General features: G+C 36.8%; 1 protein-coding gene across 2 annotated transcripts in view; it reads right to left on the bottom strand.

Annotated features, from left to right (window-relative positions):
- The window catches only part of SKIC3 (SKI3 subunit of superkiller complex), a 54,506-nt gene that overhangs the window by 23,230 nt on the left and 13,103 nt on the right, over window positions 1-18,173 (bottom strand). For both annotated transcript variants that reach the window (XM_083354539.1, XM_083354540.1), the window contains exons 12-27: window positions 17,533-17,619; window positions 17,334-17,437; window positions 17,128-17,254; window positions 15,183-15,362; window positions 13,535-13,659; window positions 11,590-11,843; window positions 10,969-11,071; window positions 6,536-6,712; window positions 5,568-5,718; window positions 5,324-5,402; window positions 5,181-5,242; window positions 5,037-5,093; window positions 2,986-3,054; window positions 2,344-2,418; window positions 2,010-2,151; window positions 694-787 (exon numbers count right to left, since the gene is read on the bottom strand). In XM_083354539.1, coding sequence (XP_083210665.1) covers window positions 694-787; window positions 2,010-2,151; window positions 2,344-2,418; window positions 2,986-3,054; window positions 5,037-5,093; window positions 5,181-5,242; window positions 5,324-5,402; window positions 5,568-5,718; window positions 6,536-6,712; window positions 10,969-11,071; window positions 11,590-11,843; window positions 13,535-13,659; window positions 15,183-15,362; window positions 17,128-17,254; window positions 17,334-17,437; window positions 17,533-17,619 — 1,886 coding nt within the window. The remainder of the gene's footprint in view (window positions 1-693; window positions 788-2,009; window positions 2,152-2,343; window positions 2,419-2,985; window positions 3,055-5,036; window positions 5,094-5,180; window positions 5,243-5,323; window positions 5,403-5,567; window positions 5,719-6,535; window positions 6,713-10,968; window positions 11,072-11,589; window positions 11,844-13,534; window positions 13,660-15,182; window positions 15,363-17,127; window positions 17,255-17,333; window positions 17,438-17,532; window positions 17,620-18,173) is intronic.

The raw sequence follows: 18,173 nt of genomic DNA, 5'->3' as shown, positions 1-18,173 counted from the left end.
GCTAACAACTATAGTTATTTTAATCTTTTTCTACTTTCATTGCTTCCTAACTTTGAAGACAGAATTTAATGCAACAGGGAAAAGCATTTAATCTTAACTATACTATTTTTGCCAAACAGAAGCAACTGAAATGATCTGCATTGCCTTTCAACTCTTTAACTGAATTATTTAACATCTCAAACATCTTTCGGTGACATATAAAAAATCATGGAGACTCTTGAAGTACAGGGAATTCTGCAGTTCAGATGGCTTTACATGGCCCAGTGGGTTAGGACACTGAGCTTGTCGATCGGAAGGTCGGCAGTTTGGCGGGTCGAATCCCGAGCGCCGCGTAACAGAGTGAGTGCCTGTTACTCGTCCCAGCTTCTGCCAACCTAGCAGTTCGAAAGCACATAAAAATGCAAGTAGAAAAATAGGGACCACTCCGGTGGGAAGGTAACAGCGTTCCGTGCGCCTTTGGCGTCTAGTCATGCCAGCCACATGACCACGGAGATGTCCTCGGACAAGTGCTGGCTCTTCGGAGATGAGCACCGGCCCCTAGAGTCGGAAACCACTAGCACGAATGTGCGGGGGAACCTTTACCTTTACCTTTAAGACCAATAACAATTATTTTAATAATTTGTATGTTGTATTTACTGGGGAAAACACTGAAGTTGCCACTGATACTTCAAAATGTGTATTTAAGAAGGTTACCTTTGGTATGTATCTGCTGCCTGTTTTTTCAGCTGAAGATACTCATTCAAATAACCAAGCATTGTGAAAGCACAGGCATCATTTTGGATTCTTTCTGGGGGGGCAGGGAAAGTGCAAAATGAAAAAAGAAAACAGGAGAGCATACAAAAACAATCTGAAATTTCCATCCCGAAGCATGCTACTAGAACCATTTGCAGAACTGAAAAGGAAACACAGGCATTTCAGATAAACTACACTTATTCCATCATCTGTGGATGGATTAATGTACAAACGATAGGTGACCATTTCAGATACATCTAACTTCAAGAGTGCACATTTAAATCTTATTTTACACATTATCCTTTTCCATAGAACAGTGAGTATCCCAGCATATTTCGAGACTACAGCTTTAAAAATTGTCAGTACTAATAGCTTCCCAATAGCTCTGGAGGGTACCGGATTGGGGAAGAGTGTGTTATATCTCCTAGTCTGGGTTTTATGTTTAGCATATTTGTAAAAGGAGTAAGGGAGAAAAGGGTAAGAAAGAGGAAAAAAAGCTGTATCGCTATTCTAGGTTTAGGCCAGGGGTAGACAACCTCGGCTCTTTTATGACTCGTGGACTTTAACTCCCAGAATTCCTGAGTCAGCATAGCTGACTCAGGAATTCTGGGAGTTGAAGTCCACGAGTCATAAAAGAGCCAAGGTTGCCTACCCCTGGTTTAGGCTATACAACGTAGAGCAGCAACTCTGCTGCCTTATTGCCTTGTTCCCAATAGCGGCCAGCCTAAGCCTCTGGGATCTTTAAAGACACACCCAAAAAATGTAGCAGCCCTTCTCTGCTTCTCCAGTCTCTGGAACGTCGATATATACTGGAAAGGTTCACTGAGGTTCTACTAAAATGTCACGGCTAAGGATAAGTTATAAATTGATTCTACATGAAGCAGCAATGAATTTGAAACTCATTGAAAGTTGCTCCAAACCTGCTTCCTCTTTTCTTTTCCAAACCTCACAACAATCACTGGATTCCACTTTGACCAATCTAATTGAAATCATCTAGCATTTTAAATGTAGGACGGAGAGTGCCAGTTTGGTGTAGTGGTTAAAGGGATGGCCTAGAAACAAGGAGACTGTGAGTTCTAGTCTTGCTTTAGACATGAAAGCCGCCTGGCTGACTTTCAGCCAGTGTCTCTTTTTCTTAGCCCAACTCACCTCACAGGGTTGTTGTTGTGGAAAAATGGAAGGAAGGAATGAGTACTATATACAGTATATTCGCCATCCATATCAAGTTGTTTACAGAATACAGGTGGGATTAAAAAAAAAGCTTCAAAAAAAGTTACCTGTATATTTGGTTAAAGCAACTTGTGCTGTTGGAACAGCGTTCATCTGAAGGATGTTGTACTTATATAGTTCAGTATTTCTGTTGGTTTTATCTTGCAAGGTTGAGCACACCCAATAGGCATAGCCTTTTGCCCCTTCCGTCTATTGGAGAAGAACTGGAATTAATAACTGCTCAGTTAGGAAATTATTTTATTGTTACTTAAGCACATGCCTAAGAGTTAGGCATCCGGTTGACTTAGCTAACATCACAAATATATTGAGGGTAAAGACTGAATCAAAATTACAGCTCTGTTTCAGAACTGCCATATAATGCATCTGATTAAATCAGCTCACGTGCATGCTGAGTTCAGTGGTGTGTCTGAAGAGATCCATTGTTTCATAGCTGCCAACAGTTTCTGCAACAAGGGCCTACCAAGAGAATAAGATAAAATTGAAAACTCAAATTAATCTGCTTTGAAAATATATGCCTCAAACATAGCCTGTTTATTCCTCACCACAGGTTGATTAACAAGAAGTTAAAATCAGGTATAGCAAAATGTTCTATGAATCTTGCTAGTTTCATTTACATCTGCAGAATAACAGCTCCAATCTTAGTAAATGCTTCCACGGTGTCTGAAAAAATAACCATAGGCATTAAATGCCTTATCACAAAGTGAAAACGCCACTAAATGTAGTCATTATATGAAGGTGCAGCATATAAAAATCAACCACTGATAGAAAAGAAACTACCTTGAATTTGAATAAAAATTGTTCTATCTATATTAAATTTAAAGCTATTCCAGTGTTTCTCTCCATCTGTTTTCCTATCTACTCACCCACCAAGGTCAAATGTAGGGATAAACCAAGGCATATACTTTAAGTAACTTGCTATGTTGGCAATTTGATTCTTAATACGAGCTGTATTAAACATGTGCTGTTTAAATCCTAATAATGTTGCTACATAAATAGGCATTTGAAAGAGATTAGAGACTCTACCTGTCCAATCCAACAGGTTAGATGAGAGGGTTCCAGAGACTGGGCTACTTTAAAAGCTTCATGCGCTTGCTGGAAAAGTTACATAAAATCAACACAGAATTATTAAATTGGGTGAAAAGGATTAAATATGTATGAAATAACTACAGAAAGTACTGTACATGTATTATTTATTTATTTATTTATTTTTACAAATGACTCAAGGTGGCGAACATATCCAACACACCTTCTTTCTCCTATTTTCCCTACTAAAACAGCTCTGTGAGGCGGGTTGGGCTGAGAGAGAATGACTGGCCCTAAGTCACCCAGCTGGCTTTCATGGCTAAGACGGTCTCACACTTTCGCACCTGTTGCCTTAACCACTAAACCAAACTGTACATTCATGATTTTTCTACTCATAGGCTTCATCCAAACTTCCATGGCTGCCATACCAGGATTACAGTTTCAGATCAGCACTAGTTAGCAATAACTAGCAGACACCACCACCTTCAGTGGGGCAGTTGCTGCCTATACCACCACCCTACCTTCTCTGCTGGCTCTGTCCCATTGCCTCCTCCCAAACATCAGCTGGGGGCGGCAGGCTAGTGGATGGGGGGGTTAGACTACTGCAACGCTCTCTACATGGGGCTGCCCTCGAGGACCACTCGGAAGCTTCAGCTGGTGCAGAATGCTGCTGCGCGAGTTGTGATGGGGGTTTCCTGATACTCCCATGTAACACCTCTACTCCGCAAGCTGCATTGGCTTCCGGTTGCCCTCCGGGTGAGATTCAACGTGCTGGTGATGACCTATAAAGCCCTAAATGGCTTGGGTCCGGGATATTTGAGGGAACACCTGCTGCCGGCATCAAGTTCCCTTCGTCCTGTGCGCTTCCACATGGAGGGCCTTCTCAGGGTGCCGCCGGTAAGACTGCCGGCAGATAACACCCAGGGGGAGGGCCTTCTCAGTGGATGCGCCTGCCCTTTGGAACCAGCTGTCCGTGGAGCTTAGGACTGCCCCCGACCTTCGGTCATTCCGCCGGGACCTGAAGACCTGGCTCTTTGAGCTTTCCGGCCCAAGCTGAGAGTTTTTAATTGGGGTTTTATATTTTTCAGGGATCAAATTTAATTATTTTTAACTGTTTTTAACTTTTGTATTGTATTGACGTTTTTAAATACTTTGTAAACTGCCCTCAGTCCTACGGGAAAAGGGTGGTATATAAATTCAATAAACTTAAACTTAAAAAGTGCAGTTAGGGGGAAATAAGTGGGCGGGGGGGGTGTTGAAGCAGAAGCAAGTGTTGCAGGGCTGTGGAGCCTCAATCTGCTGGAGGGAGCTTGTTGGGCCTTCTTGAGGAGATGATAATGAATGCACAGGACAGAAGAAGTGTGAGGTCCTTGTTTAACAACTGCAAACAGGACTAGCAAAAGTGACATCACTATGCAATGCAGTCATATGACATTTCAGTTAATAACCATTTTGCTTAGTGATAGAAATTCCAGTTAAAAGGGAGGTTAAGAGAGAACTACCTGTATGTTCTATTCTATATTTATAAATATAAATACATTTCTTTTGTTTTTGTCGCTGAAGCCTTTCAGCAATTCCTGAGGTGTCTCTGAGTAACAATTATATCGTGCAAGAGATCTAACTGTAGCAAGACATGCTCAATGATTCTGTTCATCACCAACGATTTATATATAAATAAGTATATAGTGCTAGCATCATATACCACTTCAAGTTTTGGATTAGGAAGATCCAGTTTCAAATCTCTCCTTACTCTCATGGGTCAGCATTCTCTTGACTTATGGCCAGCCATTCTCTCTCATCCTAACCTACAAAATTATTTTGATACAATAACTTTCCAAGTAAGCTGCCTTGAGATTGTACAGGAAAGATAAAATAAAAATGTAATAAATATTGCACCCAAATTGTATATATTAATATTTAATTGCTCCAATAAGTTAATGGGCGTGCAACATTTTGCATTGTTTCATTATTGGTTACATGTCACCTACTTCCTTGTACTTAATCATTTTCATGAAGATATGGTTTCAGAAGCATCATAAGAATGCACTTACCTCTATTTTTCCACTTGTTAAATACAAAACTCCCAGATTGGTCCAGGCAACCACGTTCTAAACAAAAGAAAGGGGTTTTCAAAGGATGAATTTAAGATGCTTGTATTCTCCTTTAAAATAGATACAGCTATCAAGAGTACTTACAATATGATCAGTTTGAATAGACTTAATGAATGCATGTTGAGCAAGGGCATAATTTCCAACACCTAAAAATACAGATTTGTCTGTAACACCCTCTGTGATATTAAAACTTTAAATTATGAAAAAATGTTTACATTAAAACGTACCTTTGCAACAGGCTACCACACCAAGGGCATTCCAGTAGATATGATTTTTACTGTCTAATCGCACTGCTTTTTTCAGGCACTGGAAGAGACTGAGACCTCAGTATTGTAATTCAACACTGTGTTAATTCAATTCACTGTGTTAAATGTTATACATCATGCTAAGGAATATGATACTTTATCTATAGCTTGGAGATGCTACAAAAGCAGTAGGCTTAATATTTGTATATTGTATTGGAGAAATTACCTGTATGGATCTCTCTAAAAGTTCACTGATTTCATTTTTGTTACTGTTACTGTCCGTGGCTGCAAGATGCTGCACTTGATTGTAATAATTTATTCCAAGATCACACCATGTATTTGGTGAAGACATCAGTTTCAGTCCACGACCATAACATCTTCAGAAACATGGAACATCCAATGAAGAGAATTACACGCATTAGCAAAACTGATGGAAATGGACTTATACACTTAAGAGTGCTTTCAAGGATTACAAAACTTTTCTGTGCGATAGCAACACTGCTCAATGCAAACAGGCACTGAGAACACTGAGATCTTAGTCATGTGGCAATATTGCTGCAATGAAATAGGGGCCATTTTGCTACCAAAGAATCTGAGTTTACATTCAATTCTAATACATTCAAAGCTTTAACCAATTCAGTTCAAACCATATATTTCTTTTTCCAGCTAGATGTCTGGGATTAATCATATTCCATGATTATTTTTCTCCATTGTCCCTGACTATAGCTATACTGGTCATTGGCCACATTTATTCTTGACCCTTAACATTTTTAACAATTTGGCATAACATTTATTGCTCCATTCTTTGGTATGAAATAAAATGTATTCCATTTATAATCCACCGTTCTGCTTACATAAGCACTCCAGGAGCTTACAACAATTAAAAGAAATACAAAAAAACATCATAAAATCAATGAAGTTACAACAAACAATTCATTGTTAATTAACAATCTCTTAATAAATAAGATGCACTTTCAACATTTCCAAAATATTAAGACAGAAAGGCAAATGTAACTCCCAAGGGAAAGCATTCCATAATCTGTAAAGTCCTTTCCCTATATGCCAGATAACTAAGCTTCTGGAAATGTTCACTGGGCCTCCCCTGTTAATTGAAGTGACTGGTCAGGTTAAGAGGAATAAGCAATCCCTCACTCAAACACACCCACCCTTGTAGGATTGTATAAGTTCCATTACCTTCCCCCAAGACTGAGCAGATCACTTTTTTGGAGCACACATTTTTCCATGTTCTGGCCAATAAGGAACCCTGAAACTTTTACATTCACTTTGGGCGGTGAAATAACACATACACAATTACAGGCATCTCCAAGCAACTTCCAAAGGCAAGATACTTCTGGGCGATATTTTGCTGCCCTGAAAGAAAGAAAAAATTATTAGAAATAAAGTTCACCAAGAACAGAAAGTATTAGGCTTGAACAGAGGTTCAAGGAAATTAACCTTCTTCAAACCCCCTTTCCTACTACAGCCTCTGATTTATTTTCTTTTTTTTAACAGATATTTTATTAGTTTTTAACTATAACAATCTCCAGTGCCTGGTGTACAGCGTGTTGACTTGGTTTATGTTTTAACAAGAAAAAAGGAGAAAATAATTAACAATCAATAATAATTAATTTGATATATTAATTATTGATACATTTCTTTGACCTTCCCTTCTCCCGTTTGTATTCTCCTTCTTCAAACTTAGCCAAAATATAATTCTTAATATTTTCAATATATAAATGATTGGATATAGGCATTTTTATATTTATAAAAATAATAATAATCTCTCTATATAAGATTTTTTTCAGCTTCTCATAACCATCATCTCAGTTCAGCACACATCCTATTTTTATAATTTTTGTTCGCTTAAATTCCCTTATATTCAATCCAATTCTAATCAGTTATAATTTCTTCATATTAGTCATCTAACTGTCCAAATTTTCCCATTTAGGTACATCCTCCCAATATTTTATATCATGCATTATAAAAATACTATACTTTTTATCTATCTTATAATATCTAGATATAACATCCTTTTTAACAGTTTATACCGTATTTCACTTATATATTAATAAAAGTTACATCAACCTACTATTTTAACATTTCATATATTATAAAACCTACTATAATACTTATAAATCTCTTATCCTTCTTGTTATAAGGCCCCTTTGTGTTCAAAATTCTCTGATCTTTTAGCCATATTCAAACAAATGTTTATTCACGTAATAGTCATCTGGTAGGGCGAGTCAAATCTCTTCTGTCTGTCTCTGGTCTTCTTTTGCTGAGTAATTTTCCAAATTGATGTAATCTGCTTACCCAACAGTTCCTATATTTTTACAACTGTTGGGAATACAAAAGATGCAGAAAGTAAGATAAATACTTTCTGTCTCCCAAACTTTGATGGTTTTCCTGATAATTCCATTTTTCTTGTTGTATCAGAACCTTGAAGATTTTTTTCCTGTTTGTGTTAAATTGTAATTCTTTTCCTTTGTTGTTTCATCAATTTGATCATACTCTTCTAATTTGTAGTCTGCTGTCTGATTTATTTGTGCCTTTGTTGTTATTTCCTGGGTGTTTTTTAATTGAAAACTTAGATTGGAAATATGCTTATGTTTTGGATTTCTTCGTGGTTTGAGTCTATTGTCATTTGTATTTGTCCTAACATTACATCACAATGCAGGCTGGTTGCCCAAAATGTAATCATGAGAATGTGGGGCACAACAATGGCTGCAATTTTGAGGACTAGTACTACTTTTTCAGTAATTGTGAAGTGGTGTTAAATAAATGATTGTTAAATGAGGGCTTCATAAAAATAGACTTTCCATTCTTCCATTTCAGCATGAGTAGAATTATATTGGCTATTTTAGTTCCAAACATTTCTCATTTAGATTTATCATATATTATTACTATCAATTCTGAAACTTTTCTTTCAATTTACTATCATTTCTTCATATATACACCAATGGTCAATTTTTTTAAAAAAAAAACTTGTTTCTTTGCTTATGTAGACCAAAATTAATTACCCTCAGTTTCTTTGTTCATTATACTATATAATAGATTGCTTCGGGGTTGTCCTTCCATTGGATAAAGTCCATTAATGGCACTTTAATTTGTGATGCAGGTAACAATAATGTGAGTGACCTTATAGAGTTAATTAATCTTACTTAGATTATTCATTCAAACATTACACTATTACAATTAACAGACAGCAATTAAAAGGAGGCCAGAAAATATTATTTGTAGATGACATACAAGTGTCCCAGTAAAGTTATGTACTTGATTTGTATGTGCATGCATGCAGGCATATCTTCAAGTCAGTCTTGAGTCTTGATGACTGTCTGGACTAGTCCCTGCAATTTTCTTGGCAAATTTTTGGAAATGGTTTGCCACTGCCTCCTTTTAAGATGTGAGAAAGAGTGACTCATTCAAGATCACACAGTTGGCTTTGTAACTAATGTGGGACCATAGTTAGTCTTCATTAAGTAATTTCAGTTGGGGCTGGCAACTCAGTCATTAAGCAAAGTGGTTGCTGAGTGAAATTGTGACTGTGCTTATGATGCTACTTTAGCTTTCCTTTGCTTTAGACTCGTGAAAGTGATAAATCTGCGGACTGGTAACAAAATTACTTTATCACCATTGTAACTGCAAATAGTTGGAAAATAAGGCAGTTGGTACGTGAGAACTACCTGTAGAACACATAGTCTACTGGTTTCTACCTTGGTGTCTTTACTGCAACATCAAATTGGCTTTATTATGGGTTCAAGGTCTACTGCTTCTTAACATAAATGCAAGCCATATATTACAGTTATTAAAACAGATGCCATTATCATTTTCCTCATACTCCTAACAACTCCCAAATTTTTGAACATATGGGTGTTTTGGTTGGCTTCTTTTCCTTTGTATTTGAGAATCCTGGAAACTCTGAGACCTACTGAACTGGAATTATGAGTCTTTTTTTTAAATGAACCTTACTTATTGCCCTGACTTTGGCTTTTCCTTATGAAACAATATATAGTCAATCTCCAGGTGACCTATTGCTGATCAGTTTGATAGAATTCTTAATTTCTTGTTTCATTCCTTAGGTTACTTTAAAGCCTTTTTGCTATCTTCGTCTTTTACTTTATTTTCTTGTGTCTTGGCTTATATAATCTTTGTTTCCTTTAGGCTATTTTGATACAGATTTAGGGATCTGTAACATTTTTTGTTTTTCTTTACCCCTTAAGTATACCTTCTTGTCATTACTGCCCACATATTCTTGTGTAAAGGCTTATATCCTGGATATCTCCTGGTTCCAGTTTTTAACTGTCAATTTAAGCTTCTAATGCTGCGGGCATTTTATCAAATATACATAGAAAACCCTGTGTCAAGTAATTTTTAACTTCAGGTAATCTTTTGTATTTTGTTCCATATTTGGTTCAAGTTTTCATGAATTCTTTTTATAACTTGTACCTCTAGAATAAACCTACAATTCTTTGCTTCTTCTTTAACAAAAAACAGAGGAATTATTATATAGCTAACAACAATTTATAATAGTCTATACAACGTGTACTAATAAGGATGTTTCTGATTATAAGGCCCCTTACCCCTTTCTTACAGATGGCCAATAAGTGTTCGTGATCAGTTTGAAAATATACAAGAAAATGATTTCTTCTTTTTGATGAACAGAATACATTCGCCCAAAGAAGACGCTGGAAGGTTTTATTTCCCATTTAGGTAATTATCACTATTAGCAAAGATGGAAGATTTTAAGCAAAGGAAAAAAATGCAAACCAAGGTCATAAAGCTATAAGCTACTGATCAGCATGTGGTCATCTGGAGACTAAGTATATATTGTCTCATAAGGAGAGGCCAAATTCAAAGAGAGCCATGGTCATGTTCATCAATATCTCAATGCAATAATGTATTGATTAGTCAACTGACCATATTAAGAACATTCATCAGAAAGTGGATCATGACTCAGTATGGCCATGTGTTTCTAGCAGTTAATTTGATTAAAAATCAAGAGTATGAATCCAGAGTTTTTATTCTGTTAGAGCAGACGTGTCAAACACAAGGCCCGGGGGCCAGATCCGGCCCACGAAGTGGTTTCATGTGGCCCACGAAGCCATCCTGGAAACAGTGAGGGAATGGCCCCCACTGCCTTGACCCTGGCCCAGAGACCCTCCTTCTGCCAGAGACCCTCAGATCTGTCCCACTCCTGCCCAGGCCCCCATAGGCACCCTTGATGCAAACGATGTAGAGCTGGCCATGCCCACCCAGTAGGCCATACGCACTCTAGCCACGCCCACCCAGTAGGCCACGCCTACACTGGCCATACCCACCCGGCCCCCTGAGGGCAACTGCAATGCTGATGCAGCCCTCAATGAAATTCAGTTTGACACCCCTGTGTTAGAGGGAGCATCCAAGCAATGTAACAGAGCTGTATTTACAATACCTCTAAATCAAGTAAAGTAGCAGCGACACCTGTTTGGTCCCTTCCACATTGTAGTCTTCTGGTCCTATGACTGAGGAAAAACTAGGTTGTATTTTATATTTTTGGGAATAAGGGTTGACAGGCTGTGTGCCATTTACTGAAAAAAGAGAATATCTTTCAAGTCAACAATGAAGAATGACTATATAAAAATACTAACCGTGCCAAAAAATCAAGTGATTGTTCTACATAGTCCAAAGCTTTCCCATCCAGATAGTTAGCAAGAACAGACTTTGCCATCATGAGATAACACTCTCCCAAACCTGTTTTATTTTTTTTTTAAAAAAAAGATTGTTAAGGTATAGTAATATTACAAGCAAACATACATTAAGCGTAAGGTATCAAATGTAGGAAAATATTTGATATGGCTGTTAATTAAAATAAAAATTTGGGGTACATAGGAACAGAAATGTAATAATCAATAATTGAATGCATAAAATAAATTGAGGGGGAAATATTTTCAACTTTTTAAAATTTTCCATTTAAAGTACAGAATGAGAAAAAGGGAATTATTATTTTAGAGACTAAGATTTAGATGAAACATGTTGAAAGTTATTTTACAAGCAATTTACTCATTTCCCATGTTTAGGTGACTCAACAGTTCCTTGCATAATTAAGACAACCAAATAGCTATTCCTGTAATTGTTGAAAAATCACATATTTTATTAAGTTTAGAAATGGCTAGAGAAAAGGAATGGAGGCAGTGAAATATGTTGAGTGGGTAACTGTATTGAAATAACAGCTTAGTAATAAATATATTGCACATAAAATATATAATTACCTTTCAGTGCAGGGACATAATCTTTTGATTTCTCCAAAATATGCTGATATTCTGCAATAGCCTCTTTATATTTTCCAAGAATTTGCTCAATTGCAGCAGCCTTATAAATACTATATATAGACTTGGGGTTGAGTTCTCTTGCCTTTCGGAATGACTTCAGGGCTGTTGTGTAGCCTCCTCGACTCAGATAGGCCTCTCCTAGGGCTTCCCAACAATTGGGGTCCTTTGGATCTGCTCGCAGAGCGGCTTGCAAACTAGACACATTGAAAACCCAGCATTGAGTGCATAAACAATATTCTATTCAATTAAAAGTTTTATTTACAATATTCCATGCTGCGACTCTGTTAAAGGCAAATAGAGCACCAAATAAAAATTCCCACATCTGTAATGCTACATGATATCTAAAAACTATTTATAGACCTTTTTTTAAAAAATTCCCATTTATATCCTGCCCTTGTCCGAAGACTCAGGGCGGCTTACAATTTAAAGCACAAATCAATGTGCTTAGCAATAGCCTTCATTCTATGTATATGCCTGCTTATTAGGGCTTCCCCCCCCAAGCGGCATTATTACAAAGTCAGCTTATTGCCCCCAACAATCTGGGTCCTCATTTTACCTACCTCAGAAGGATGGAAGGCTGAGTCAACCTTGAGCCTGGTGGGATGCGAACCTGCACTAATTGCAGGCAGCTGGTGTTACTTAAGGAGGCATTAGCCCACTGCTACACCAAGGCTCTTATTTGTTGAGACAACACCAAAACCAAAGTCCTATTATGATATTTATGCAAAATCTGATTATTTTGGCTAACCTGTATTTATAGAGCAGCTAACAGTTAATTTTGGAAATAAAAAATCAGCATCCTGATTATTTCATTTGGGCTCATACAGGAGCTCAATATAAATTTCTTTATACCAAACAGACTAATACTAATTAAAAGAATATATAAAATATATTAAAAATAAAATAAAAAATAAAATAAAAAGAATATATTTCCAATATTCTTTTTTAAAAAACTTCCAAGATACCACACCTTTACCTCAACAAACACTCTGGTATTTAGATCATGCAATTACCCAAAGAGAAGTAGCAGAGAGGTAGCAATAGGTTGCTGTTGGTAAACTACAGGATGGCATTGGTTGCTTCTGCAACACCATGCCAAATTTCAACACAGCAACCTCTAATACCTAGAAGTACTATCTGGGAGAGGGTAAACATTTTCTCAGTGTCTAGAAGAACTGCTCCATAATATTCCACTGATATAAGACAAAGGAGTGCACTGTTTTATGCAAAAGACTTCTAATGATTACTGCATTCTAGTACCAAATAGCAACATTCACAGAGAAAAAGGAGGTTTGTGTCAGGACCCACCCCAATCCACTTAGGAAAACAAAAACTCTTGGAGTCAGTTCTAGTCCAAAAGGAATTTTTACTAGGACATACTTGGTTGTGGAAATACAAGACAGGACCTAGTATTGTTTTACAAATTGAAACTTTATAAAGGGTTCCCGGTTCAACCCCAATTCCCTCAACCCCATTTGGTCAGCTCCCATCATTTTACTTCATGTCATCCCTTTCATGGGAAAAAAGGAACTTCAAATCTTTATGGTTATTGCCTTCTTCCTCTACAGAATTAAATGAAGACACAGGCCAGATGCCTTCTTCTCTAACCCTCCCTTTTGTTCCCCCAGTTCAAAAGATTTCCCTTGGTCTTTGAAATAACCTAAGGCAGGCTGAATCCACATGCGCTCCTCCTTCCTCGGGAGATGGCAGAATCCATGGGGGGGGGGGGGAATAATGTTTTAAACATACATTTATGAATGTGATATAAATGGATTCTGACAGTTTGCTTTTTTAAAAAAAAGTAATGTGTACAGATACAATCGACTACCAGTTAAGCTTGCCTTCTGCATAAAATAACAAAATGCAATTTGTTAAATGTTCTTACTCTGCCACGGCTTGCGAATGTTGTCCCACTTTTAGATAATAAAGTCCTCGACGAAGCCAGGCCCATTTTGCTCTCCCAGCACTTGCTTGTTCCGTTACCTCTGTCAAGATGGCAAGGGCAGTTTCCTAACACACACAAGCAAAATATTATGAAAGATTTGTTATGGGGCATATAATTGAGAAAAATAGAACAAAGATAAGAACAGCATTCACAGAGTATTTCTTACATTTCCTGCTATAGAATTAAAAGCAAACCCTAAAAGATTTCATTTGTGAGAACCACACACAGCTTAAGCCTATCTAGAAGCTACACTTGAGTTCCTCTGAACAGAAACAAAGGCTGATTTTAATTTCAAACTAATGCTAAAAATATTGCTAAATTCAAAGGTGCTAGCATTTCCCAACAATGGGCCATAGTAATTCATGTATCTGTAATTACAAACCCCTGTGCCATGTTACTGAGAATATGCCAACAGCAATCACAGTTTGACTTAGGAAATAAAGTTGGCTTTGCCAGTTTTTGTCAGATTGTTATAATATCTATGTGGAATTAGTATGCCTTCCATTGCTATCAAAATTATGAGGCATAAAAACATTTGTCCATACAGGCCCCTCTATTAGCTGAAAAATAACAAAAATGCCAGTTAAAAGAAAAAAAATTACCTAAATCATTATTTGTCTCTTTGCAAGTTTGATTGTAACAGCAATGGTCAGATTTCACACAAAGAACCTCTCCCAATAATGGCAAGATTTTCTATACATTGTTCACATAACTAATATCTATGCTATATTACTCTATATTAAATAGTACCTGAATCCACAGCAGGAGCAAATTTAGAAAAAACAAATAAAAATAAAGGAAGCAAATGGGATAGCAAAATTAGTCTGGGTAAGTGAAAGTGTGATACGGCCTATTCAGGGCCTTATTACTGCATCTGAAAGACAGAGGAACAAACACAGCAGAAATGTAGGAAGTGTCTGCTATATTGTATCCTACATGTTTCCGATTGTTGTGCCCAACGTGTCTATATAGGTAGTCCTCGACTTATGATGATTGAGCCCAACATTTCTGTCATTGAAACATTTGTTAAGTGAGTTTTGCCCCATTTTACGACTTTTCTTGCCTCAGTTATTAAATGAGTTCCTAAGTTAGTAACTCGGTTAGTAACTGCAGTTCCGAAGTTAGTAACTCGTTTGTTAAGTGAATCTGGCTTCCCCATTGACTTTGCTTGTCAGAAGGTCACAAAAAGTGATCACATGAGCTTGGGAAACAGCAAAGGTCATAAATATGAACCAGTTCCCAAGCATCTGAATTTTGATTTTATGATCATGGGGATGCTGCAAAAGTTGTAACTGTGAAAAGCGGCCATAGTCACTGTTTTCAGTGTCGTTGTAACTTTGAATGGTTACTAAATGAACTGTTGTACATCGAGGACTACCTGTATACCAAAATCACCAAGACTTGTGGGAAACATTTGGGGATGAGGAGAAGTAACCTGGAAGCTCTAAGGTAAATTTCTTGATTTATAAATTTTGTTAATTCTCCATCATAGCACACTTAAAATATTTTTGAAACCTCTTTTTTATAGACTTTATACAACTTTTTTGTTTACTGCTACATTAAAAAGTGCAGATGAGATATACCCTACCAAGTCTCCAAGCTCAGTGCTCAAGTCCACTACTGCTGCTCCAGTAACACCATCTGTTTTATCTCTTTCAAAAGCCTTTTTATAGCAGCCAAGAGCTCTGTTTTTATCTCCAGCTACATCTCTGTAATATTGACCTAAATAATGGAAAGCATCTCCCATGAAATTGTCCAGTTTTGCTGCCTGTTAAACAAATATCACAATATTACCATTTATTATTTGCATTTGCATTAAAACAGTTTTGATGTATAAAGTAGAAATAAAAAATGAAATATGTCAAGCGGTGCCTTCTGTATCAATGTAATTCAAAACACAAATGTAATGAAATTTGGCTACAGGAACTTGGATAACTGAGGAAGAAGCTTCTGCCACATGAAACTATCTACATATTAAAATAATTATTGGAGACCTTCCTCATAGTACTTTCACTCTTACGAGTAAGGTAGATGATGAACGATGACCAGAAAGTGGGTTTTCTTGGTTCAAAATGATTTGTAAAACTACTCTTTAAAAAAAATCCTTACTTTTTCATTCTGGAACTGAGATTTTAGTTTTTTAAAACTAATCCACTCTTTCATATTGTAATCCATTAATAAGCATTATGTTTTAATTATATTTTTGGGAGTAGCAAGGCTGAAGTATATAAATCTTTTACTGTATAGAACTGATAGAAAGAAACAGAGTTTAAACCCTATAAAGACAAAACTGTTGTTTATCCACAAGCATCTGGATGATCTGGAAACATCAACTCCTCTTGATAAGAGTCATGCTCCCCTACAGAGCAGCTTTCTTTCAGCTCCTGAGTGAACAGCAAGTGGAAGCCATGGGCAGGATTTTGTGACAGTTACAGATTAACTTACCAGAAAATCCTCCCCAAAGAGCCTAATCACTATGCAACTAGATTACTACAATAAGCTCTACATGGGACTGCCTTTAAAGATGACATGAAGATGCAATTGTACAAAATGCAGCAGTCAGGCTACTATTGGGGAAACCAAATGCTGCAAAATTACATCCATTTTGAGGATGATACTTATTGCCAGTAGTCTTCTGGACCTATTTTAGAGAATTGGTTATCATCTATAAAGCCTTCAGTGGAATAATATGGGGATATTATCAGGGACTCTCTTCCCAAGTATGATTCTGCTCAGTTCTAAGCCTCCTTTCCCCTCATGAGGTGCATGGAAGGATGGAATATTATGGATTTTTCTTTTCTTTTTTCTTTGTGCACCAATATATTGTGATTTGGGAGGTACAAAATAATAACTGACTAAACAAATTAAATAAAGAAGGTTCAAAAGAACAAACTATCTGATTCACTCTTTCTTAATTATACAGTTCTTCAAACCTGTCAAAGTACATTTCTCCTGAGTAGCCACTGAATTACGCCCTTTGTTCTAAAAGAAAATTTGAATATGCTTTATTTTATATTTCTGTCATGTGTTGCAATTATTTCTAACATTTACATATTAAGTTTGTAGGGTCAGGATCAGTTTCTTTTTGTTTAAGTTGCTTCCTAAAGCATCCATTTTATCATAGGCATTATAGTATCTTTTCTAAGACTCAACATCTCAACTCAACATAGACCAAGAGTTTTACTTCCAAGCCAAATTTGTTTACAGTACACAACTGACAGCTAGTTTATCTCTCTTTATAGGTTCAAATCTGGACGAGATATACTAACAAAAAAAAAATCCCAGTTGTATCGCTCCTAGGATTCTTGCATGTATCCTCTTTCCAGTGATGGCCTTGACTCAAACTCCCAACCTCATTTGCTGCTAAGACCAATAAGAGAAAGGAAACGGCTTTTTGCTTCTCTCCCTATGTTCTGAGTTCTTCTGTTGACTAATCTAAGTTGCTTATTGTTGCAGCCAATATCCACAGATTTGGAGAAAGGGAAATAATTATTAATTGTATGAAGTAGTAAGTGACCTCACTTATATTTTACCTTCAGAAATTGAGTGAGGGCTTTTGATTTATCTTTTCTTGTCTCCTCATTCATAAACCAGTAAGTGAGGCCCAGCCAAAAATGGAATTCAGCTATTTCAGCTTCTTTTGCTATAGCTCTCTGGAAACTAAGAAAAAACAATTACTTAAATATTTAGATTGTGCCTTTTCTCCACCCCCACCCCCCAAGAATGAATATGAATGTACCTCATTTCTGCCTGATGATATTCCTTTTGCCTATAATGTATCAGTCCTTCAAGGAAGTGGGCTTCTGCCAGGTCTGGATGTGCCAACTGAAGCTCTTGTGCAATCTGTATGTAGTACAATTTAAAATTCTCAGTGTTGTACACACCAATGTAATATTTAAAATTAAAAGCAGACTTACTAAAAAGAGAAGGATACTAACCTTCAAAGCTTCATCAGTAAGATTTTTCTTTAGATAGGCCTGTCCTCTAAGAGCTATAAGCTTTGGATCATTATTTCTATCCAAGATCTAGAAACCAGAAATACAGTCTCAAAGTTCAGAAAACTAAAGCCGTTTCACAGGTTGCTATATATTGACTGATTATGTACCACTGAGTCATTTTTGAATCCTATTGACCACATAGCATGACAATTTAGCCCTAATCTGTTCTTTTAGGTCTTCCCATGGTGCATTAATCATGACTGTAACCGAGTCCATACCAAATCTTTTACATAATAACACTGGCACTTCTAAAATATTATGAATAGATTATACAATTTGAGAATACTACTTTTAGCAGAGTTTACATAACTTCTCAACAAACTGCAAAAAGGTTTTATCATTTAAGTTACTGGATACATAGAAAAATATTAATCATTTCCTAGCATTGGGAGTAGGGATGGGCAGTAAGGGTTAGGGTACCCTAACCCTAATACCTAGTCACAACAAAAGAAAATTATCCACAAGCAAGCATAGAGAGATTTCTTCCCTTGTCAATTGTAGGTCTGAGGTCTGAAAACCTCAATGGATATTATGATCATTAAAGTCTCCTAGCCTCTACAACAGCCTGCCATTTTCTTTAA

This window comes from Vipera ursinii (genome assembly GCF_947247035.1).
Source record: "Vipera ursinii genome assembly, chromosome: 2".
Classification (NCBI taxonomy): Eukaryota; Metazoa; Chordata; class Lepidosauria; order Squamata; family Viperidae; genus Vipera; species Vipera ursinii.
The sequence above is the reverse complement of the archived record's forward strand: the minus strand, read 5'-3'. Positions and strand labels throughout refer to the sequence as shown.